Genomic DNA, 26,290 nt, shown 5'->3' with positions numbered 1-26,290 from the left:
GAGTGGTGTGTCACAAAGTCACACTACTTTGTGTGTGTCTCTATGAGATAATAGATGTTAACTAAACTTATCATGGTCATCATTTCACAATATATGAAGGTCAAGTCATTATGCTCTTTGCCTTAAACTTACACAGGGCTGTATGCCAATTATAACTCAGTAAGACTGGAAAAAAGTAAAATATCTGAAGAATGAAAACTATAAGACTTTGATAAAAGAAACTGAAGACAGATGAAATTTATTCCATGTTCATGGATCTCAAGATTGAATATTGTTAAAATGCCTATACTATCCAAAGCCATTTATAGATTCAGCGAAAGCCCTACCAAAATTCCAATGGTATTTTACATGGAAATCGACAAAACAATTCTAAAATTTGTATGGAACCACAGAAGATCCCAAATAGCCAAAGCAGTCATGAGAAAGAGCACAGCTGAGGCATCGCACTTCCTGATTTTAAACTACTATAAAACTATAGCAATTGAAACAGTATAGTACCAGTATAAAATAATACACACAGACCAATGAAACAGAATACAGAGCTCAGAAACAAACCCCTGATTTTGATAACATTTGACAGGGAGTCAAGAACACTCAGTGTAGAAAAGATAACTTCTTTGACAATGGGGTTGGAAAAAACTGGATAACTGCATGCAGAAAAATGAAATTGGACACCTATCTTATTTACCCCACTCACAAAAATTAACTTAAAACTGATTAAACACTTAAACATAAGACCTGAAACAATAAAACTCCTAGAATAAAACATAGGTAAGATGCTCCCTATGACTTTGATTGTGGCAATGATTTTTTAAGATATGACACCAAAAGCAAAGGCAACAACAGAAAAAGCCACCCAGTGGGACTACATCAAACTTTAAAACTTCTGCACAGCAAAATAAATGATCAACAAAATGAAAGGGCAGCCCCTGGAATAGGAAAAAATGTTTGCAAACTACATATGGGATAAGGTATTAATATTCAAAATATATAAAGAACTCCTAGAACTCAATAACCAAAAAAACCCAAAATTACAATTAAAAACAGGCAGAACTAAAAAAAAATAAAAATAAAAATAAATAAAAACAGGCAGAACTAAGTAGATATTTCTCCAAAGAAGACAATTGAATGCCAAAAAGTACATGAAAGAAATATTTAACATCACTAATCATCAGGGAAATGAAAATCAAAACCACAATGAGATTTCAAGAAGACAAGAGACAACAAATGTCGGTGAGGATGTGGAAATAAGAGAATCCTTGTACAGTGTTGGCGGGAATGTAAACTGGTTCACCCATTCCAGAAAACAGTATAAAGTTTCATCAAATAATTGAAAATAGATCTACCATATGATCTAGCAAAAAATAAAACTACCATATGATCCAACAATCCCACTTTTGGGTGTCTATCCCAAGGAAATTAAAAGAGAATATTGAAGAGGTATCTGCAATCCCATGTTCACTACAGCATTGTTCACAATAGTCCAGATATGGAAACAACTTATGTGTCTGCCAGTGGGTGAAGGGATAAGGAAGATGTGATCTATGCATATATACAATGTAATATTATTCAGATAAGTCAGATAGATAGGGAAAAACAAATACTGTACGACATCACTTACATGTGGAATCAAAAAGAGCTGACCTCCTAAACACAGAGAGTAGAATGATGGTTACCAGGGCCTGGGGAAACTGGGGGAGATACTGTTTTAGGATGAAACTTGCAACTAATAATAGTCCTGGAGATCTCATGCACAGCATAGATTATAGAGAATAATACCATATTATAAACTTCAAAGTTATTAGAAGACTAATTTATACTATGTCAATTATACCTCAATAAAATACATTTAAAAATAAATTTTAAAAATAAATTAAAAAGGAAAAAACATGATCATTTCAATAGAGAAAGCATTGAACAAAATCCCCAGCCTCCAGTCCTGATTAAAACAAAAGAAGGCTAATTCACCATCCTTTAGACTTCTGCATGGGTGTTAACTCCTCTGGAAACATTGCTTGAGGGGATCCCTGGGTGGCGCAGCAGTTTAGCACTTGCCTTTGGCCCAGGGCGCAGTCCCAGGATCGAATCCCATGTCCGGCTCCCGGTACATGGAGCCTGCTTCTCCCTCTGCCTATGTCTCTGCCTCTCTCTCTGTGTGTGACTATCATAAATAAATAAAAATTTAAAAAAAAAGATTGCTTGAGGCTCCACCAAGTTCAGATTGGGCATATGCCATTTTACGAGTTTTGGTAGCATCCTGAGCTTCCCCATCAGAGCCCTCAAACAGCGGAGCTCTGAGCTGTGCCTGCTGGCTGTGTTATCATGCCTCGAACTTTAGCCCACATAGATATCTGGAAACTGAATAAATGGATAAATAAAGTTACGGGCTAAGCTTTACAAAACATTCCTCAAAGTAGAAGAAAAAATAATTAGAAGACCCGTATAGGAACTATGTATGCTTGTTTAAAATGTATGGTCTGCCAAATTCGAAAACAAAAAAGAGATTTTGATAAGCTTTATAGTAAAAACATATACACAAGTAAACATGGCAGTTAGTTTTTTTTTTTTTAAGCTATTAGAAACCTTACAGAGGAAGCAGGGAGGTAAATGTACCAGGAATTAAGAACAAACTTATTAATCTTATTGGGTGCTGAATTGAACTTTGAGCTCCCTAGTAGCCAAAGCAAAAAGAGGAGGATATCAGAAGGGACTGTAGAATTATCACTGGCTCAAAAGGAAGGCAGAGCCTAATTAGTAGCATAAATAAGCTGCTTATACAGATAAAAAGATGGGGACAAGTTAGTCAAGGAAGAATTATATGATTGCGTCAACAATTGGGGCCTTTTCAGACAGTAACACTACCTACAGATCATTTATCTCTCCTGGGCCTCCAGGCCCCCATGTTAAAATCAAGATTGCACATGAGCTGTCTATCCATCCCCTAGAATAAAAGATAAGCATTTTCTCTATTTAAATATCTTTTTTTTTCTGAAGAAATACAGAATGTATCTTGTGGAACTGTAGAGCCACTTAGTTGGACGTGGATGACTTTTGGTTGTTTTCTGTGAATCATCCATGTTGACTTGCTTCTGATTATGGCACATTAGCTCAGCACCCCCGTGAAGCTGGCATCAATCTGCCCGTCCCTGGCTGTGTAGTGCTAAACCATGTCATGCTCATTAAGGAACCAGAGATAAATGATGTGTGAGTCTGCTGACCACACCTGCTTTTGTGTCTTGGATCTCTGCTAAAGGAGGATCAAGTTCCTTGCCTGGGCAAGGTGGAATTTGAGGAACTGCCACCTTCCTCTGAGAGGAGCAGGTGGGGTGACTCCATACTTCATGCAGGTACTTCATGGGGTGTAGCCCAGCTAGCTCAGGGTAACACTGGCAGAGGAAGACCCAAGTGCAAGGATCCTGTCTCACGGAGGAAAGAAGTCAACAACAAGGTCAGTTCTTCTGAAGGTAAATAAGTAAATAACAACAACAACAAAAGCTACCTAACTGATAGATCTTGTGTACTTCTTGCTTAAATAATATATACTGTGTCAACCATCATTAAACTGTCTCTCAACTTCAGTTTCACCCTTCATCGCCTGTTCGTGAAAATTAAGATGATTCCTTTAAGTATTTTTTATTCGCTGGCTGGTGCCACATTCATTTGTCAGTTGAGGGCATTGGGGAATGGTTCTTGTGCCGTGCAGTGCCTTTGCTGCAACACCTCCCTGAGAACAGCCTTCCTGGCACGCTATCGGGTGGGTTTCCAGCAGGTTTCCCAGGGAAGCACCACAGAAGCCACTTCCTAAGCCTGGCAAGAACCCTGGGGTGGGAAGCTGGGTCAAATCTTGTCATTGGCAAACAAGGGGACATCATGAATCTCATCTAAATTGTATGGGAAGGGGGATCTTGGCAGAAAGTCATTTCTGGGAACACAAAAAGCAGGGATTTTCCCAGTCTTCAGTCTTCACTGTTTTCCAGGATCACAGGCTTGGATAAAGTTTGACTACCACTTTTATTTTTGATGTTCTCTTGGATTTTACCACACGAGGAGAGAGAGAGAGAGAGAGAGAGAGAGAGAAGGGTCAGTAGACTGGTGCTGACCTTACCCTGTCCTGATTTCTCAGGCCCTGCTGTGGCTGCTGACCACCACCGGCTTCACATTCAAACTCGTTGGGACAGTCTCACTGGTTTATAAGCCCGAGGCTCACACCCTCCCTCCCATCTCCTCCTTTGCAACTCCATAGCCCATATTTTAATTTTGCAGCACCTTCTGATTAGGCTTTGTAGAGGGGAGCCAAGGGAGCACTGCAGGGCGAGAGGGGGCAAAGGCAAAGCACCAGTCGCTTGCCGTACTCATCAGCATGGCCCTTGGGCACGCTGGAGCTACCATTTCAATGTTACTCAGAGTCCTCCTGTGTTCTGCAACACCTATATAACCAGTTCCCTCTGTGACATTCTTTCTGAGCTCCCGGGTTCCCCTCTTCCTGATGATCCTAACTGATCTGGACAGTTAAGTTGCTGTTAAATGCAATGTAAGGCCCTTATTTCATTCTCTCATCCCAGAGAGGTTAATCCCACAGGCTACTAGTCAGCCTTGGCTGGTCAGGAGCCCTCCTGGGTTGAACCAGCTATGGTTACAAGACCATGTGGACCAGGAGGGGAATTCTCTGGGCACAGTGCTACAAGAGGCTGGTAGGGTAGGTGCCCAGGGCCCCACAGCCTCCTTGGCACAAAACTGAGGTTCCCCAAGGACCAAGGGGATCCCATGTGGGAGCCTCTGGAGACAGGTTTGAACAACTGGACAGATAGTGTTCCATTAACCAGACTAGGGTACCCAGAAGGAAGAGCAGGGAGCAGATATGAGGAGGCCCACTTGGGACTGCTGAACCGTTGGTACTGGGTAGATATTTCCAGTACATGGTTAGAAATATCGATCCAGTGCTTAGACGAGAGATGAAGGCCACAGTACAAATATGGCACCATGGGCATGTGGCTGAAGTGAAAAGTGGAGGTGAGCATACACAGGAGGACCAAGGAGGGGAAGGAGAAGGAAAGCTGAGGATGGAACACTGCTGACACCACTTCAACGGATTAAGGAAGCTGGTCCAACACAGAAGGGGGAGTAGAAGGGGAAGTAGGTGGAGAGGGAAGAGAAAAACAACTATCTTTTGGAGTACGCTGAGGATAAGTAAAATAATAATATAACAACATAATGCATCCACATGGTGCCTCACACATAGCATGTTAACCTCATTACATGAAGAAACACACAGGTCCAAGGCCCAGGAAAAGCAGGGGCTCCACTCATTCATATTGACAGTAGAGCCTCAGGAAGACCTCAGTGGACATGAGAATGGAATAAGCCACTTAGCAGATGGGTCATAGTCCTGTCATCCAAAAGGAGAGATGGTAATCTGTCCATAGGAAGACATCAGAAAAACTATAAGGTCAACAACTTATCTAATGCTAGAGATTATTTTTATGGTTGGTCTGTCATTACTTTTGCTTATGAACACCAGGCACTACTTAAGGTCATTTGTCACACTTAAGTATAAAGAATCTCATATATTTACCCAAATGATAGATTTCTAAAAGAGATGGGAAGCTACTCAAATCAACCATCTCTGTGAATATCCCACTATACTTCGGAACACTCTTAAAAACCTCTCAGGTATTTCCTGGACAGCCTCAAGTGACTTACTAAATTCTTACCTCTCTCACAACCCACTTTGACACTGGGTAAACCTTACATTTGTTCAGAAATTTGCACAGAATTAATGCTAGTCATCAAGACAGTCATCCTAAACCGCATGATTAAGACACGCAGCCACATACAACTGACAGTGATCACTTAGCAGCATCTGCTGGTGGAATCATAAACACTTGGATTTGAAAAGGAAATTATCTTACTTATGACAAACTGCCTATATATTTACTAGGAAAAGTCTAGCACCTCAGAAAGATTTTATTATTTTTTGTTGTGGAATGAGGAGGGAAAAAAGAGAGAAAAATGGTTCATGTTTAAATGGATGGTTCTTAAGATGTTAGCATTTGAAAAATCAATATACCAAGGTGCACTGTGAGTTGTGTGCAAACACGTGTGAACTGGAGCCCACAGGAGGACTAGCAAGACAGGGACTTCCTTTCTGTTATTGTGCTATTCTCTGTATTTTCAAAAGATATATTAGACACTGATTTTTTCCCTTGGAAGACACAGTATTTTATTTGCATCTGCTACTCAAGAACAGCAAAACATCTTCTATGGCAGAAAATTTTTTAAGAATAAAGATTTTATTTATTTATTCATGAGAGGCACAGAGAGAGGCAGAGACACAGGCAGAGGAAGAAGCAGGCTCCCTCTGGGGAGCTGATGCAGAACACCATCTGGGGACCCCGGGGTCATGCCCTGAGCCAAAAGCAGGTGCTCAACCACTGAGCTACCCAGGTGTTCCATATGGTGGAAGTTTTGATGTGGAGTTCCATGGGAAATCTTGATCAAACTCAGGCTGTGCAATGGGATAACATGGGTGTGAGGTAATGTCTGCATTCCAATAATATTCTCCACTCATGTCACATTCATGTATCATTTTTTCTTACAGAATAACCTTTAAAACATTTTTAAAAAGGAAATAGGCTCTTAGCAAATAGAGAAACAGCTAAGTATTAGAGTGATACAGTGCCATATGAACTATGAATCCACTAAATTCCTGTAAACACAATTTCTAACCAGTAAAAAACAGCCTTTACTATGATCATATTAGAGAATAGGAGGTCTTGGGAGGTGCTTTAAATAATTTCCCATCTAGGGGCATCTGGGTGGCTCAGTAGGTGGAGCGCCTGTCTTCACTCAGGTCCTGATCTCAGGGTCCTGGGATTGAGCCCAGTGTCAGCTCTGTGCTCAGAAGGAGCCTGATTCTCCTTCTCCCTCCACCCCTCCCCCTGCTCCTGTGTGCTCTCTCAAATAAATAAAATCTTTTAAAAAATTTATCATCTACTGGTATTCCTGAAATCCCATCACTCAAACTTGTTCAAGTCTTGAAGATTTTTTCGTTCTTAAAGCATCTTTTTAAAGCTAGCATTTCTCTCTATCTGGGGTAAGACCTTGAAACACTGAAATTAACAACTCTGCCATAAGAAACCGGAACAAATAACTGAGGAATCCAGGGTCAAGCCCTGGAGAATGCTAGCAGGTGCTGGCAGGGGGAGGCAAGCTGCCCTCCCTCCTTTGGTGTCTAGCCTGAGGACACTATAACTGCTTTCCAGATGCCCAAAAAGAAATCCTCTTCAGGTCACTGCTTCCTGGAGACATTCTTTCTTTGGACAAGACTGTTGGTATGACTGTCAGGGACAAGTTTTGTGGACAAACAGCTACACTGCTAACTGGAAAGACTTGGAAATGCCTGGTTTCCTTAACCTGGAGTACAGGGCAATACAGCAGGAGACAAGGGCGGTCAGTAACAGGCACCCACCTGCTGCCTGAGTCACATAGGAGCACAGACATTAGAGCAGAGTCTGAAAACTACTAAGTGCTTTAAAAGCAGCTGAGAGGGCACCAGACTCGGCAACTGCTTAAGCCAATGCTACTGAAATGTCTGGGACCGAAACTTTCTCATTTTTCTATTTTACCTGTTTCAAGTCAGGCAGTTTAGGGGAGGTGATAGTGGATGTAACTCTGAGAAGGCCGGCATCATCCAGCACTGCCTGGGTGGGTGCAGGGAAGGGGACTCTCCCTGGTTGTGGGCTCCATTTAACAAGCGCATCTGGCTCTCACAGTAGTAAGCTTAGCCTTTGTTGGCAACAAAGGTGACATTCTGGCTTCCAGCTGCCTATTTTACTTTTCAATTTCTTTCAGAACTCTGGTGAGGAAACTGGGAGCTATTTATTAGCCCCTGGAAAACTTTAACTGGTCAGGAACGCTGAGAAATAACAGAGAATGGATTACGTGGACCAAAGGAACTCATGGTGAGGTTCTGTGGGACCAGGTGCATGGACCCCAAAATGTGGCACTTCCCCTCCTTCTCTTCTCTCTTACCACTTGCTAGAGTATTGCAGAAAGTGCACAAGTAGATGTACAGCCTAACAAATTTTCATGAAACCCATGTAACCAACACCAAGATCGAGAAATGTTCCAGGACCCCAGAGTGTCCCTTCAAGCCCCCTCCAGTTACCACTTCTTGCCTGGAATGACCGCGACTCAGACTTCTAGCTGCACAGATGTGATATGGGTGGGTGTTGGGGCGTGGTGTCCTGTGGGGTATTTCTGGCTGTGCACTTGACTTTACACTTCTAGACTTGGAAGAATCTAAGGTTTACAGCACCTGCTGCTTTGACCTTGTGGGCAACAGCTACTTGGAGCTAAGAGAAGCAGGAATTTAAGTAAAGGTCAGAAGTCTCACTTGTATCTCATTGGGCTAAAATCAAAGACTCAAAAAACAAGCAAACAAACAAAAAACAAAAAGCACAGCTGAGTTCCTTCTGGAGGCTCCAGCGGAGAATCGTTCCTCACTTTCTCCAGCTTCTGGAGGCCTGGGCGTTCCCTGGCTGTGGCCCCTTCCTCCATCATCAGAGCCAGCAGGGGTGTGTCCCTCGGATCCACTCTCTGCCTACAGCCAGGAAAGGCTCTCAGCTCTAAGTAACTGAGTGATCAGACAGGGCCACTGGTACAATGCAGGCCCTCGGTCTCTTATGGCAGAAGAGGGGACAGCTTCCCAGGTTCAGGACATCAGGGCACAGACATTTTCAGTGGTGGGGAGAGGGAAGCGCCATCCTACCTACCCCAGGGGGAGTACTGAAAGAATGCCCGCCTCTTTAAATGTCTGGTACGAGTCTTAGGTGAAGCTATCTTGGCCTAAACTTTATGAGGATTTTAATTATGGATTATCTGTTATTATGAGACTTCCTATTAATTTTGTAAGTTATTTTTAAAATGAATTTATCATTTCTTCTGTATTTTCACATTTATTTATGACATTTTAATGTTTAACAGGATCTGTATAGTGACACTTTTTTTTCATTCCCATTGTTCCTGCCTCTTTAGAGTTTTAAGAAGAAAAATCAGGCTTAGTTGAGGTCCGTGGAGTTTTCCCACCACTCCGAGAGGTTTCCCTGTGTGCCTTTGAAGTCAGTCTGCTCCCTCCCCTTCACCAAGCCCAGGAACCACAGCTCAGTTCTGTCCTGATAGTTTTGCTCTGACAAAAATGTCACATAAATGGAGTCACACAGACATCTGAGTCTGGCTTAGCATAATACTTTTAGGTTTATTCACGTGTCTACATGTATCAGTGTGCTCCTTTTCATCGTACAATGAACCACAACCTGTTTATGCATTTACCAGTTGATGGACATTTGGGTTGTTATATGAGTTTGGCAGATTATGGGAAAAGCTGCTATGAACATTTCAGGATAGGTCTTTGTATGGATAAATGTTTTCATGTATCTTGAATACATTTTTTAGGACTGGAATTGCTGGCTTGTACGATATGGCAGGCAGACCTCAATCTGGGAGGGAGACATGCCGTCCCCCTACCGCCCCAGACCTCAATCCCTGTGAATGTTAGGTTACATGGCAAAGGGAAAACCTCAGGTTGCTAGCCAGCAGACAGATGCTGCTAGACAGCAGACCCATGCTGTCACCAGGGTCTCTGAAAGCTGAAGAGAGAGGAAGAAGAAAAGGTCACACTGAGGCCCTGTGAGGATTCAACTCACCACTGCTGACTCTGAAGACGGAGGAAGCTTCATGAACCAAGGAACATGGGCAGCTTCCAGAAGCAGGAAAAGGAAGAGGGTTCTCCGCTAGGGCTTCCAGGAATACAGCCCTGGCCACACCTTGATTTTAGCCCTGTGAGATCCATATCAGCTTTCTGTCCTCCTAAACTGTGGTTTTTAAGCCACTAAGTTTGTGGCAATTTGTTACAGTAGCTGCAGAAAACTAACACATATGGTGAGGGAACGGGAAACCACAGACATCCCACAATGGCTGAACATTTTGCATTCCCACCAGCAATGCTCTTCACAACCTCTCTCCCTCTCTCTCTCTTTTTTGTAATGTCAGATTTGTTGTTTTTAATTTTAGCCATTCTATGCCTCTTTCTTTTCTTCTTGGTCATTCTTCCCATGGTATATCAATTTTAATAATCTTTAAAAAATATAAGAACTTTTGATTTTTTTCCTACTTTATTAATTCCTGTTTTCATCTTTATTGTTTTGTTTTGGGTTGAATTTACAATTTTTTTCCCAACTTCTTGAGATGAATTTAAACAACACTGGTTTTCAGTCTTCTTCCTCTGCTAATACTAGCATTCAAGATTATGAATTGTGACTCTAAGAGTGGCATTAGCTGCTTCTCACAAGTTACGATGTATGGTATTTTCATTATCATTCAGCTCAAAATATTTTTCTAATTTCCTTTTTTACTTCCTCTCTGACCCATGAGGGACTTAGAAGTATATTTTTTAGTTTCCAAACAGGAGAATTTCTGTTATTACTGATTTCCGTCTTAATTATATTATGATCAGGGAACACAGTCTACATGATATAATTCCTTTAGAAGGTACTCAGGCTCACTTTGTAGTCGAATGTCCTAGTAAGTTTTCATAAATGTTCCCTGTGAGCCTGAAAGCAGTGTGTGTTCTGTGATTTCGTGTGCACTGCTCTGTAATTGTTCACCAGGCCAATGTGCTTGAATGTTTTCTTCAAGGCTCCCATAGCTGTACCAATATTGGCCCACTTAGTCTATCATATACAAGAGGTGTCTGAAAATCTCTCAGAGTATGGATTTGCATACTTTTCCATGTATTCTCATAATTTCTGCTTAAATATGCTAAAGTTGTTATGTATGTACAAATTTGGAGTTGTTACATATCCTTGTATTTGAAGTATCTATCTCCATTTCTAACAATGCCTTTGCCTTAGAGTTTTTTTTAATATATAGAAAATACAGCTATACATTAGCTTCTGGTTAGAGTCTACATGATGTATCTTTTTCTATCTTTTGTCTATGAAGACAGAGAAAGTGTCAGACCAGTAAGATGGTTATAGCTGATTTTTTAAAGACTTTTATCTTTAAAAAAAATTACAGCATGTAATCTATGTAATTACTTATTTATTTGGATCTAAATCTACCCATATTACTAAATGCTTCCTGATTGTCATATCTGCTTTATTTCCTTTGTTTTCTTTTGGATGAGCATATTTTGGACTAGTAGTGTTCCTTCTACTGGCTTCAGAGTCAGACACCTTACCACGTCTGTGTGCACTCCAAGCCTCATGTTACCAGGCTAACTGGGACTCTCAGTTAACACAAGAACCTGAGATTACACGATTTACCCCTCCCCAATTTATATGCCACTCTAGTTTTGTATTTTAGTTCTCTCTATATTTCCATCTCCACAAGACATTGTTTTGCAGTCACTATCCATTTAGATTTAACCATATGGTTACCACTTCCATTACCATATATACCTTTCTGCATCTGTATTTTTTTAAACACTACTTATCTATTCTACTACACACTTATTAATAACTGCTTGTCTGGACTGCAGTCTTTCCCTGAGTCAGCCAGCCTGGGTCAGCTCTAGCTCCACCAGTACATCTTTCCTGCAAACCCTGGAGGAGTATTATGTGAGGCCAACTCTTTTCATGGCTCCTACTGCCAGTGACATTGGGTTTATAAAGCTCTTTCACATAGACTATGATTTCAGCTTCAGAACAACACAAAGGGAAAAAAGTGCATTATGGGGGCAAATCCTTTTTTTAAATGATTTTATTTATTTGAGAGAGAGAGAGAGAGAGCAAGTGCAAGAGAAAGAGAGAGCAAGCATGGGAGGAGGCAGAGGGAAGGTTCTCTCTCCCACTGAGCAGAGAACCTGATATGGGGCTTGGTCCCAGGACCCCATGATCACGACCTGGGCTTAAGAGAGATGCCTAACTGACTGAGCCACCCAGGTGCCCCTATCCCATACCTAATTCTAAAATCTCATCCTTATTTATGCCCCACAGTGCCCCTATACTCTCTACTCATAGTTAGAGATTCTCTGGATTACCTGGATTTTATCAAAAATTGCTATTTCTTGTAACCTGGATTGCTCCATTCATGTATCTGAAATACTGCTTCCAATCTTTTAAGACCCAGTCACTTCCCAGGATGCTTTCTTGTGCTGTGTGGGTGGAGGCTGAAGCCTTTCTGAGAGCTCTATACATAAATCTACTCTCTTATCTTGTTACCACTCTGGTTGCTCCATGAGGGCATGGCTAGCCTTAACCATGTGTATCTCTATTTCCTAGCCCAGTAGGAAAATGGAGCCAATATTGAGTTCATCCTCAAAAAAGGGATAATAATTAAAAAAAAAAAAAAAGGGATAATAGTCCCTGTAACGCATTTTGCCCCTTTGTGTTCTGAAGCTGAAATCATAGTCTATGTGAAAGAGCTCTTAAAATCAGATAAGTATGTAGAGATTAATGGTTGGTAGTGCGACATAGTTGTTTCACATGCTTTATGAAAAAAAATCTAAATTAAATATGTCTAGATTTTGTTCCCAAGAAATTTATTAATTCCTGGATCATAATTACTTTGTAAACTTGTGCCTGAATAGTGAAGAATAAATCAGTTTTGTAAGGAGAATGTGAATGTTATACTTGTTCTAGAAATTTTTTTCTTTGCAGGATAACTCTTTTAAAATAAAATCTTACATGAAATCCCAAAAATATTAAGTAAATTAAAGATTCATGTTGTGACTGTGACTGAAGCACATGTGGTGAGTGTCTCTCACAGCAGAGTCACTAGTAGTACAAAATGATTACCCTTCTGGTAGGTTCAGAGTCATCTCTTCAACTAGAGAACTGAATAACTTTGTTTTAACATGCCAACAACCAATCTGGCATTTAAAAGTAACTTTATTAAAGTTGAGGATAGTTGTTGATACACAGTTTGATATAATAAATCTACAGATAACCACCACTCACATCACATAATTGAGCTTCTGAGATGACACTCTCCTCGGCTAACGCTCAGCGCTGTGGCAGTGGCTGGGCTCTGTACGACAGGCTACCTGCTCTCATGGACTCACGGGCTCTCCTCCTCCCACTTTCCAGAACTTGGACATTACTGATCCTGAGAAGAAAGTTCAGAGCTTTTTCTGTGATACTTATAACTTACTTTACTAAAGTTTTAAAAGGCTAGGAGACATTCGTGAATTTCAAGTGTAAAGCTGGAATTTAAAGTGTTTGTCCAGATAAATTGTACTATGAAATGAAAGGTTTTATTTGCAACTTATACAACTTCATAAAAAACTACACTGCTCAGAATCTGACATAGGCTAAGTGAAACATTTTATTTTCTGAAAAATACTGGCAATATATACCTGTCTTAAAATAGTTCAAACACATGATTAAATGAACTAATTTTGATAGAATGTTTAAGATGACAGTTTGTAAAAAGAAAAGTAATTTAACCACATATTAGTAAATATATTTTATTTGTCAAAAGTAAATGCCAAGTTTATTTAGGATATTCAAGTACAAAAAATGAAAAATTATATACCTATGTTAAGAAAAAGTTAGAAGGCATTAAATTGTTATAAGAATACTACAAAGGCACTGAATTCAACTATAACTTAATATATGAATTATCTAAGTTTTAATATCTTTAATGTTCAGTTGCTCACAGTTATTTTCTTAAGAAATATTTTTAATAAGATGATTCAACCTTATGATTTTTCCCCTGGAAGACAGAGTTTTAAACAACAAGTGTGTAAAACATCCTAATGAAATAGAGTGGGAATATCCCAGGCTCAAAGGTACTCAACACTAAAAAAGGGATGTATTATCCAGAAGCTTTTACTTTTAAACACATCTTTTTTTCATCACAATACATCTACCACAAAAAGGCACTTCATTGTGCCTTAATGAATGCCTCAATGAAGTGCCTTATTGTGCCAATTTTACACAATTTGATAAAAAAAAAGTTTAGGATTGTGTTACCAACTGGATAATGATATCAAAAATTTAAAAAGTTTCATGAAACTATTAAGAGGTTAGAGCTTCAGATACACAGTACATTTTAAAACATATTCCCCAAATTTTACTTTAGTATGTACAAAAAAGGAGTTCATCTTGGAATATAAATGCAATCAGATAGCCATAAAATGAATGACTTCTGTATTTTCAATGGCACTGACACTTTGCTCTGTGGTACAATGCATATAAGTAATAATAACTGGGCAGCAGGAAAACAATCTAGATTCATCGCAAACCAGCAACTTGGAAACTTCTAACAACAGTGAATATAAAAGTGGTATCATCCACTGTGGCTTATGTATTAACCTTATACTTAAAAATATTTTTCCATAAATGGCAGTAACTACAGCCATTTGCCAGATATAGAATAAGTGATACAGCAAATAAAAACAGCAAGAAAATCAAAGCATACTTCTAACATTTTAATAACTTTTGCTTGTGATGACCTTCTGTGATCTGGAACCTTTGTTTTACATAAAATTGGAGCTGGAAAGAGAAGAAAAAAACCTTTTGATTGGTACAATAAAGAAACTATATAGGAAATAAAAATTGCTAGAATCATTAGTTTTATAAAGCTTTTTTTTTTTTTTTTAGTTTTATAAAGCTTTTACAGAAAGAGTAAGTATATATCTAATATATAAACGAATCTTTGGAAAATAAAAAACCATCAAACCCTATTTTCTTGTGTATGAATTTCTGAGCTCTCAATAAAACTATGGGCTTGGACCTGACTTTATAAACGAGCATATGCTAATAATGGTCATGTTAAATGGAGTCAGGTGACCATTTTTACAAAGCAAATGTAAACTGTCTTTCACATATGGAATAAACTTGAGGAATCCAATTTTAGTTAACACTGGATTAGGAGGAAAAGATAAGAATAGGTAAAAGGTCCCTCAGCTTTATAATTCAAAGCCTATCTTAAGGCAGTAATAAATTTTATTTATAGTTTATCTTTTAAAATTCAATGACTGAGTAAAACATAGCTATTAATAGTCATATTCATTCTTTTGACTAGTGGCTTGCCCACTACATAGCAAGCGCTTTTGTAGGCTCTGGAGATAGATGCATCAATGAACAAAACAAAGATTGTAGAACTTATATTGAAAGATCATACATGAGAATTTATTCCTTCTTTCTTCCCCCAAACTATAAAATCCACAGGTCAGCGAAATCCACCAGAACCTTGTGGATTTACTTCTCCACAGTTCAAAAATGGAAAGCCATCATGAACCAATATTATGTTTTCCTAATTATTTTGAAGTTAAATTATAGTATTCTGAAAATGCTGGGTTTGAAGGAAGATGTAATGATAAAACTGAACCAGAAATATTGCAGTGTGAGGAACAAAAGGAGAAGTGGATGCTGCCAAAGCAGAGATAGTTGGAGTAAACTAAGGCAGAGCCACCAAGAAGCACTGTCAACTGAACAAGTCAGTGATAAAGTTCAAGGACGGTCAAATAGGCAAAATGACAAGGACACTCTGAGTGGGAGAGATAAAGGACAGAAAGTATAGAAAAGGAAAAATAAAACTTATTTTCTAAAAATTTGGTAACTTTGATTTTTAACACATACCCCAAACCCTCAAGCCTCGAGATTATCATCCATATGCTACTCATGGCCGCCCCATTGTACCGAGGCCCTCTCTACCTTCCTCTGCATCTTTACGTCCACCATTGGTTTCACAAGCTCTGACATCAAAGCACAGGAGTTCGAATCGATAGCCTGGTTCCCTTATTAAAATAAAAATTCTCACAAAATTATCATCAGTAGAATTTATTTAAATAAAAGTAAACCTAAAAATTTGTTTTTTTTATCAGATATTATTTTACTTCTAAGATTCCCCAACAAAGTATATAGCTTCTATTTAGACAAGAAATTCAACATAGCTAATGGCAGGTCTGCAGTTACTAGTTATGCACTAGAAACAGGCTGGACAATGAAATAAGAGCAGTCATTTTTCCTCTCAGGTAACTGACCCTTTTTAAATTATGATGTATTTAGTTCATTCATTTATTTGCTCATTTGGCAAATATTCACTGAGCACCTAGTATGTGCCCAGTGTTGTTCTAGATGCTGGGGAAACAGCAGTGAACAAGAGGGACAGGTCTCTGTTCTTAAGGAGCTGACATTTTAGTTGCAAGCAGCTGATAATAAACAAGGAAATAGACTGTTATAAGCACAAGATCAAACAGGGCAACAAGACAGACGGTAATGGGGAGGGGGCCACCAAAGTGGGGGCTTTGGGGGTAGCTTACTTTTTACGGTCCTTGTCTTTCCTCAGGTTGCTGCCTGATGCCATGTAGGACTGGCTTTGGTATATCTCTGAAGTAGCTTTCTTCTTTGAGAAAGCAATTATTTCTTCTTCCAAGAGTCGTCTCTTCTCTTCAAGCTTCATTCTCTCTTCTTGGTGAACTCTTTTAAGGTGCTCAAACTTGGCCTGTAGCTGTGAAACAAAGGTGCAATTCCCATCAACGACACAGTGTGGCAGCACATGCACAGGAACGTTCTCCAGTTTAACAACCATTGCTAAGGCTAACCTACACAGTAATCTACAAATTATCTGGATGTTGCAAAAGATCATGCTTAAAGTAAAAATGTACATATGAAATTGCCTTGGTAACGAGTTCCCATGCAAAAAGATGCATGAATAACAACAACAAAACAAACTATAGCCTCTAAAAATCTCCTTTTAAAACATTTGACCTTTTCTTAGTTTTTATTTTCTTGCTCTATATTTTCCTCACAAAGCCTCTTCAAATAAACTTTCTAAAATCCATGCTCAATAAAAGTGAGGGACACAAATACAAAATCAAGTTATCAAAAAAACACCTTATTGAAACCTAAACACATTCACCTTCTTGAAACCTAAACTAAATCAAGAAATCCTAAGTTAAATTTTATTCATAAAAATACTCACTGTAGTAGAATTTCACCATAGCCTGTGTCTAATGAAGTCAAAAAATAAATTTATGCTAAGTACACTCAATGCAGCCATTAAAATGAGTTTGTAAAAGGGTTTTTTTTTTTTTTTTTGTAAAAGGTTATAACACTATAAGATGAAATTTCCCTTTGTTGTTTGTTGTTTATTGGGGAAATAAATCTAGAGACTTGAGCAGATTCCACATGAATCAGCTGCAAGCCTTGCCTGCCAAGAACACAAACACAGCATCCAGAATCTAGATCAAAAAAGGCAACTTCTAAAATTCTCTAGTCTAGTCAGATTAACTTTAGTATTTTCAGTTCTGTGCAGCATTCATATAAAAAAAATAGGACTTGGTTTCTAGAAAATATGGCATAAAATAATTGAAGAAATACTTTGCTAAAAATTAGAGGTTGAGGGTGGAAAGTGAAGAGCTAAACTCCATCCTAATAAAAGTTAATGGTTTCAAATATGGAAGAGGTTGTCTTGTGTGCCAGTAAAGCTTGACAGATGTATTGAAATGGAAACAGAAAAGAATTGAAACAGATTAAGTAAGACCCTTCTACCCTAAGATTCTTTTATTCCTGAGGATGGAATTTCAGAGAAGTATCAGTTCCTTAGTATTTATTTCAATAATTCCTGCTTTTAAAAAAAGCCATGTAAGTGAGTGTGTATGTATGTAAAGGGTGGGGTTTATCTAGCCGTCATTCAAATCAGTGGTATAAATAAAGGGAGTCACAACTCTCTGAGTCTGTGTGCATCTCCTACAAATGTGGGAGAGGAACTGAGTAAACCCAGGAAAGACAGGATCTAGGAGTGAATTTATATGATGTGAATGAAGACATCTCTGATTACTTAAATGGAGGCTGCATACTCTATGTGCATAGTTAAATACCTTGAAAGGTTATAGGGTACTTTATATGTCATTCATGAGGTTGGCTAAAAATTGCAGAAATACTATAAAGAGAAAAATATTTTAAAAGGGGAGGCAAGGGGCGCCTGGGTGGCTCAGTGGGTTAAGCATCTGCCTTTGGCTCAGTTCATGATCCTGGGGTCTTGATCTCCTGATGCAGCCCAGTGTTGGGCCCCCTGCTCAGCGAGAAGTCTGCTTCTGCCTCTGCCCCTCTACTCTGCTTGTGCTCTCTCTCACGTTCTTTCTTTCTCTCAAATAGATAAAATCTTTAAGAGGGGAAACGGGTAGGTGTGACTATTATTCACATTATGTGGAGTTCACATATACATACTTGTGGTTCCATGATTCAGTATAATAGGCATTTAATTCAAACATATTTTCAAATACTCTGAAGTAATGTTTACAAAAGATACAGCAGTGTGCCATATTGGTGATACTGTCTTAAGGGTGTGGTGAGAAGTTATCAACAGCACAGAGGTCTCCTGTTTTTCCGACTTTGACTCTTAAGTATTTAATGATACTGACTTTACAGTATAAAACCTGGTCAAGAGGTACCTTGTAATATTAATAAAAGAGGTCCAGAATCTACTGCCTCGAATGCTATATAACTAATATGTTTAGAACTCTTGTGAGAACTTTGGTTGTTGATGCCTCAGGCTTACATTAACTACATTTTTTGTGCTTCACAAAAAAGCACTTAACCATAAAAAATAAAAGTCTACTACGGATCTGCTGACAAATAGTCTTTTTCTTTTTCTTTCAACCGTGTGGTCACTCTGAATTTTCTATATCCTTTTGAATAATACACATTTAAGAAAAATATTCTTATGTGGGATTTTAAAAATTAAAAACTCAACTATAAACCACTTCTACATCTTTTCTCAGTGAAGAAACTAAAAATCATGATACGTGAGAGACAAACTCTTAGTTTTACTCTACCATCTTAAAGATGAAATCTACTAATGAAAAAAATATCAGCAACCTTATTCCTTCTCTTCACAACTCCTTCCTCAATATTCATAAAGACAAACAGACAGAATACCCAAATGTGACATGAGAATTGCGACTGAATTCCAGTTCAAAAACGAAAAAAAAATCACCAAATTAAAAACAAACAATAAAAGGCCATATTTGGACAAGTGGGAAACGTGAATGTGATCAGGCATTCCCATTAATTTTCTTAGATGTAATACTGATACAATGGTTATGGAGGAAAATGTGCCTAAGCTTCAGAGATGCACACTGCAGGGCCTAGGGATAAAGTGTCATCATGTCTACAACCAGTTTTCAGATGACCAGGGAAAAATATATATCCTCCCCTTGGATATGTACATACACATATATAAAATACAGAGGGCAAATTCCTTTTTGAGCTCATCCTTTTTGACCATCATCCTGAATGTGACCATTGACTTAAAAGCAGCCATTGTGGTTAGGTCTATAGAAAATAGCTTAACTCAAATAAAAGTAAAATTATGACTTGAAGAACTAGAAGCAAGCCAAAGGTCACCTGACCACCACACTCCTCTGGAAAGCCTGACTTCAAACTCAAAGTTACTTAATTACTTTCACAGTTAACCACTAGGTAGCAAGCATCAATCCCAACAATCTCCAGAACTCTCAAGAAAGGCTTTATGAAGCCACAGCTAAAACATTTCTGGTTTAAACTTAAGGCATTTATTTTTTATTTTTTTTTTAAGATTTTATTTATTTATTCATGAGAGACACAGAGAGAGGCAGAGACATATGCAGAGGGAGAAGCAGGTTCCCTGTGGGGAGCCCAATGTGGGACTTGATCGCAGGACCCTGGGATCAGGCCCTGAGCTGAAGTCAGATGTTCAACTGCTGAGCCACCCAGGAATCCCCTAAAATTAAGGCATTTAAAACCTAGTTCACCTAACTCTGGGAAACGAACAAGGGGTGGTAGAAAGGGAGGTGGGTGGGGGATGGGGTTGACTGGGTTACGGGCACTGAGGGGGGCACTTGATGGGATGAGCACTGGGTGTTATTCTATATGTTGGCAAATTGAACACCAATAAAAAATAAATTAAAAAAATAAAACCTAAAAAAAAAATAAATAAATAAAACCTAGTCCAATAAAACCTAGGTTAACTTAGTTAACCTAGTCCAATGTAAGTTGTTGGCGAACCACTTCAAATGGAAGAGTAACATTTGCCAAAACGTTGGCAAAAAGGCCAACGTTTTTATTTGAATTCAGATTTTTTAAAGTCTGTATGCAAAGTCTGTATGCAAAGACTGTATGTTAAAATAGCTAATTTTTAATGAACAAGTAGTCCCCAAAAGTATCTCAGCTAAATTCTTGAGATAAATCTCCCAAACAGGACACCTAAAAAACAAATGCAGATCACATTAAACCAGCGTACTTGCCTCTCTCTCAGCTTCTTTCAGTATGGCTTCTTTTTCCTTTACTCGCTGCACAAACATCTGCTTCATTTCTTCTTCCTTCCTCTGACGTTCACCATAAAATTCATGTCTTTTGGCTTCATAGGTCTCTTGAAGACTAAAAAGTTATTTGTGGTACTATCATGTTAAAAATGATGTAGGACACTTGCAAACACAAACTTCTCAGGTTAAGCCTCAGTGTTAACTATAACACCCTCTTATACAGAGCAAACATGACATTTCCATAACACAACATTTCCTACAGCACAAGACATAAAAAGCCACCAGTGCTGTAGTGCTATAATAAATAAAGAGTACTAGATTTCTGAAATCTCTGCTTTATCAAGTCCTTCACAAGAAGTATTCTCACTTTACTCCAGATAAATTCTTTCAGCCTTGGTTAATTAGCATCACTGTGTCTGGAAACCTTTGAGGTCTTGAAGTCATCCTTGACTCTTCCCTTACCTTCTCTCTGTATTTGATCACCAAGGTCTGGGAGTTCAGTTTGTGACCCTGACATCATTTTATTTTTTATTTTATTTATTTTTTAAAAGATTTTATTTATTTATGCTTGAGAGACAGAGTGAGAGAGAGGCAGAGACACAGGCAGAGGGAGAGGCAGGCTCCGCTCCATGCAGGGAGCCTGACATGGGACTCGATCCCGGGTCTCCAGGATCCCACCCTGGGCTGAAGGCGGCACTAAACCACTGAGCCACCAGGGCTGCCCTTTCTTTTTTTCTTTTTCTTTCTTTTTTTTTTTTTTTTAAAGATTTTACCCTGACATCATTTTAATCCAGTCTTCTGATTTCTACAGATATCCTGATACAGCCCAACCCAATCTTCATGATTTTCTGCCCTCACTACTACAATAATAACTTAAGTCATCTCTGGACTTTTAGTTCCTCTCTCTCTCTCTCTTACTTTTTGCCACTCCTAAGATTTTCTAAAATCCCCCACAGGTCTCATTATCTTTTTTCTACTGCATTAGTTATGTTCTACAAAATAAGGTCCCACCTCCTGTAAGAAGCAATTAAGAAACTTCACAATCTGGCCTAATTCTACCTTTCCAGATTCATCTCTTACCAAACATATCCAATCCTCCTAAGGTTTCAGCCATATCAACTTATTCAGTGTTCCTAAAACTACACATTTCATGTGTTAGCTTGTGTATCTCCTGCGCTTCCAAAGCCACTGCCCACATGCCAACCCTCATTCTAACCAGCTGATCCTCTAATTCAAATGCAACTTCCTCTATAAAGCCTTCTCTGGTCTCCCCAGTTGGAAATAACTATGCCTTCTAAGTACTTTCGTGGCACTTTGTACCTCTTCTTTGGCATTTATATCCTACTTGTCTTACTCTTCTAATAGATCATTATCTTTGTAACCCAACTATCCAACAAAGCTCGCTAGCTTTTCAGGCTCTTCATAAATGTTTATTTAATGACAGAAATTCCCAGGAAATAGAGTCAGATTTAACCAAGCAGAGCAAGTACTGTCCTCAAGCACTGTGTCTAGCTGCCCTTTCTTATTTATTGCATTTCAGAGGTATAACAGATCTTATTCGGCAGAATTACCAAGCCCTTCCATTTCATCTTACTATGAGAGTATCCCAAAGATTTAACAAGAAACACAAATGTACCTTCCAGCTGTGTTGCAGTTAGGAATTTCTACTGCTTACAAAAGTACTTTATATCAAAATAGATACAAATGTGATGAATTAAGGAATTTTACAGTCTTAAATATTACAACTGGAGAAATAAACCTGGTAAGTAAAGAATTCTAGAAGTTCACGGAGAATTAGAGTAAGAAATGTGCAACAGCTATTACGGCTGATTGTGTAGGGTAGGTGTAGCAGGTTTTCTGAGGAGGAACAGATCCTAAACATTGTCTTAAGAGAAAAATGTACAAACTGCCATAGATAACCACATAAATGCCCTAAATCTCAAGGAAAAATTTCACTTTCCACCAGGCTTTGTTTTTCTGTGTTTGTTTTGGTCTTAAAGAAGCCTCTATATCTATCAGGCTTTTTTCATCATTTTCAGAAACCTCACTGCATTTTGCTGGTCCTATAGTGGACCGAAAGTCTTTATAAACAAACTTGATTTAATTAAAGTTTTGAATTCATATCAAATGTAAGTTTAAAGAAGTTCTCATTATCTGTTTATGTAAGCACTTGAGTTGCTTAAGAGGAAAATAAATCTAACTGGCAAAGAAAAGACCTAACATTTGTTGAATAGCTGCTACCAGCAAGGTACTTTTCTGGAATTCTTTCTCTACCCAATTCCCATAGCATCCGTGAAGAACAAGCACTAACACTCTGTTTTACAGATAAGAAAACTAAAACTCAGAGAGGTAAAGTAATCAAAGTAACGTAGTTGATAAGTAAAAAGCTGGAATTTGAATCAGGTCAGATTTTTGTTTTATCAAAATAACCTTTTGATAAAAAGATTATTTTCCATCACGTCACATTGTTTTTCAACCTTGACAACCAAAAGTCAATTGTAAGTAAAGAAATGTTTAGAAGATGTGTAAGGGAATAATTTATATAGTTAGTGTCATAAAACTAACACAACAATTGTTTACAATCATGGATTTATTCATTAAATGAAAATGAAAAATAGTTTTCTTGCTATTTTAATATAAAATTCTTGCTTTTTCTAGTATAAAAGTATCTTGTTGTCATGAATATTCAATGAAACACATTACTATACTTGCAAATATCAGTGATTTAAAGCAAAGTTGAAAATTAAAGAGGAAGAAAAAAGTTCTCAGATGCTCACGTTCATCAAGAAAATCACTACAGTCCATTCACTCAGGACTTCTTTGTTTCGTATACAGTTCTAAAAAGCCTGTTGAACTGTTTCCATTTCTGCTGTAGACTAAATGTAGGAAGTTATTTATTTCTTGAGAGTTCCAAAGACACAAATTTTATTTTATTTTTATTTTTTAAAGATTTTATTTATTTATTCATGAGAGACAAGAGAGAGAAGCAGAGATATAGGCAGAGGGAGAAGCAGACTCCCTGCAGGGAGACTGATGTGGGACTGGATCCTGGGACTCCAAGATCATACCCTGAGCCCAAGGCAGATGCCCAACCGCTGAGCCACCCAGGCGTCCCTAATGACACAAATTTTATGACAGAATAAAATTATGTAAAAAATGTAAGCAACTCTAAAACACTACAAAAATCTTCCTTTCAAAACTATATAGGTCCCTCAACACTTCAAATGGCAGTGATTTTGTACTCAAATGTTAAAGATGCCTAACTTGTGGGAATGAGAATGGTTATGTTAATCTAAAATAACTTGAGGATTTAAGAACATTTATAAGCACTTCTGATCTAGCTTAAATAATTAAAGATCCATTAATTAAGACTAGAGGAGGGTATAATGCCATTTACTGGGACCTCATGACAAGCAAGTGAAAAGTGTTGAGAGATTAGGACACTAACTATGACTCAGCTTAACTGTTCACAATAAAATATAAGTGGAAAACAAGCTAAAGGTCTGACAATGAGAAGGACTGGGTAGTAAAAAGAAATAAAGGTCATCTTCACAGGTTCATATAACTTTTTAAAATTGATATAATATTGAGGGATAGATTTTACATGCCAACCAAATCATAGTGACTATTGTTAGGTATACCCCAAATTAAATGGAAAATATTGCCCAGAAAATAGAATGTAACTTCTTGAAACCGTAAAACCTTCCTAAGACATCAAGCTACAACGAACTATAGAAGCTTTATCAAATAATTTATTCACAAGTGAGAAAACACCAAGAGAAGAAACATTCTGCTATTCCTGACTCAAGATATCCAGTAAGAAATGTCTTCTCTCTGAAGGAGAGCAGCCTACGAAGTGCAGAGGACTCAGGCAGCTTACACTGAGATCTAGTTCCCCATCCTTTCCTGCTTGTTAACCTGGTGTAAACTGAAAAACCTCATTTTTCCAATTTTCCACTCTTCATTCGATCAGTGAACAATGTTTCCTGAACTGAAGAAATGCTTAAAAAAAAAAAAAAAAGGATGTTCTAAGCAATCTTTGATTCTGATTGCTCACCATCTATCTATACCTCCTTTTTGTACTGTTAACCTAATTACCTTTTGGAGAGCTACCTCTTCCCCCTAGGGATATAGTCTGGTGGGACAATTAATTAGATTCATGCCCACTCCGGCCAGGACAAGGGTACATGTCCTAAGCCAGGCCTGCTGGACCAGGCTATAAACTGTCAACCAGAGAATAAAAAGGCTGGAAATGGTTTTTGAGTTCATTCGCTCCACTCCCAGCATAGAATGAAACTGGTTTCTACCTGTTGTAAGAGTCTTCCCTTTGAACCTGTAATTCTTGGCTGATGTAGTCTTCCAACTATTGCCCTTTTTGTTTTAGATGGAGTGGTCTTCATTATTTTCAAAGAGTTGTAAAGGAAACAACTGGATTGTATTACACTTCTGTACTTCTACATTGAGAACCTGATCCTCAGCTTCAACACAGCTGACCTCTTCTTTCCTGAAACTCTTTTCACTTGGCTTCCAAGACATGACACTGCTGGCTTTTCTCCTTCCTCTACCCAAGGCTTCTCAATCTCTTCTATTTGCTTCTCTGGCTGACAAACAATAGAGTGACTCAAGTCTGATTCTAAGGCACCTTTCTTTCCAGATGTACTTCTCTCTCCCGGCAATCTCATCCATATTCATACATTTAGTTAGCCATCTAAATGCTGATGACTCTTAGGTTTATTCCTTTGGCCCAGCCCTTTCTTCCGAGCTCCAGAAAAATACCAAAATGCCTATTCGACATTGTCACTTGTATGTTTCAGAGGAAACTCAAGTCAACAGGTCCCAAACCAAGCTTATGCTCTCTATTATGCCCATCACTGCTGCTCCACAAAAAAGGCCAATCCATCCAGAGATACTTATCTCATTGAAAGGTACAACCATCTACCTAGCCAATGAAACTATAATACTAGGAAACTAGAAATCTTCTTTTTAGCAGCGTCTTCTGCTTCTTTAGAACTCGTTATTCCCAGTTACTAAGTTCTTTCATTTCATCTTTTAGATATGTCTCAAACATGTCCAGTTCTATTTTCACCACTTTTACTTTAGTCCAAGCAATATTCTCCCATTGGTCTCTCCTAAGCATCTTTGCACACCCCTTTAATGCCTTCTTTGCCTTAGAGCTAAAAGTGATTTTTCAAATGCAAATGTATGATAACTCCTTGAATGGTTTTGCCTTTCCCCTGGGACAAAGCCCAAATCCCAACCAGGTCCTCTGCAGTTGGACTCCTGCCTACCTGTTCTCTCAATCTTATGCCCCCTAACTTGTCTACTCTCCAGCTGCACTGACTTCCTGACAGAGAAGAGATGTTATTTTTTCTCTGCTTGAAGTCTTTTCATGTCTTGCTGATTTCCCCAAATTATTAGCTCAAAACAGTAACTGCCTCAAGAAAGTCTTCTCTAATTTTCCAGAGTAAGTGAGGAAACCCTTCCCCATTATATACTATCTCTTCTCTAGTGTACATTTCACAGCTATGATTAATTGTGCAATTTGATTTTGGCCTCCCCTATAAGAATGTAAACTCCATGAGAGCCAGGTCTATAAGATCTTACGCAGTATGATATCCCCAGCGCTTAGCCTAGAGCCTTGTAAATATTAGACATGTTTAAAATGTTTATGATTTTTCATATTATTCACTGTTGACTCCCAAATTATTAACCCAGCCTTAACTTCTCCCTAAGTCCCAGGTTCATTTATTTAATAACCTACTGAAGCTCTTCACTGGAATATTTATTTATTTAAAAGATAGATAAATTGATTGATTTTAGAGAGAGAGAGAGAAAACACATGTGCATGCATGAGTGGGCAGAGGGGCAAAGGGAGAGAATCATCAAGCAGACTCCCCACTGAGTATGGAGCCTGATGCAGGGCTTGACCACGACCCATGAAATCATGACCTGACTTGAAACCACACATTGGATGTTTAACCTATGAGCCACCCAGGCACCCCTTCACTGCAATATTTAATAAGCTACTTAAATTTA

The 26,290-nt window shown here is 38.5% G+C and overlaps 1 protein-coding gene across 3 annotated transcripts in view; it reads right to left on the bottom strand.

The window, feature by feature from the left end:
* Positions 1-12,872: 12,872 nt before the first annotated feature.
* Positions 12,873-26,290, bottom strand: part of SEPTIN10 (septin 10) — a 52,024-nt gene continuing 38,606 nt past the window's right edge. For 2 of the 3 annotated variants that reach the window (XM_041755518.1, XM_041755516.1), the window contains 3 exons: positions 20,237-20,369; positions 16,271-16,458; positions 12,873-13,107 (listed from right to left, as the gene is read on the bottom strand). In XM_041755518.1, coding sequence (XP_041611452.1) covers positions 13,005-13,107; positions 16,271-16,458; positions 20,237-20,369 — 424 coding nt within the window. In that variant the 3' untranslated portion in view covers positions 12,873-13,004. Of the gene's footprint in view, positions 13,108-13,452; positions 14,499-16,270; positions 16,459-20,236; positions 20,370-26,290 lie in introns of those variants that run through there. The other variant, XM_041755517.1, reaches the window with a different exon arrangement.

This window comes from Vulpes lagopus, chromosome 5 (assembly GCF_018345385.1).
Source record: "Vulpes lagopus strain Blue_001 chromosome 5, ASM1834538v1, whole genome shotgun sequence".
Classification (NCBI taxonomy): domain Eukaryota; kingdom Metazoa; phylum Chordata; class Mammalia; order Carnivora; family Canidae; genus Vulpes; species Vulpes lagopus.
Note: the sequence above shows the minus strand (reverse complement) of the source record. Positions and strands in the feature narration are given on the sequence as shown.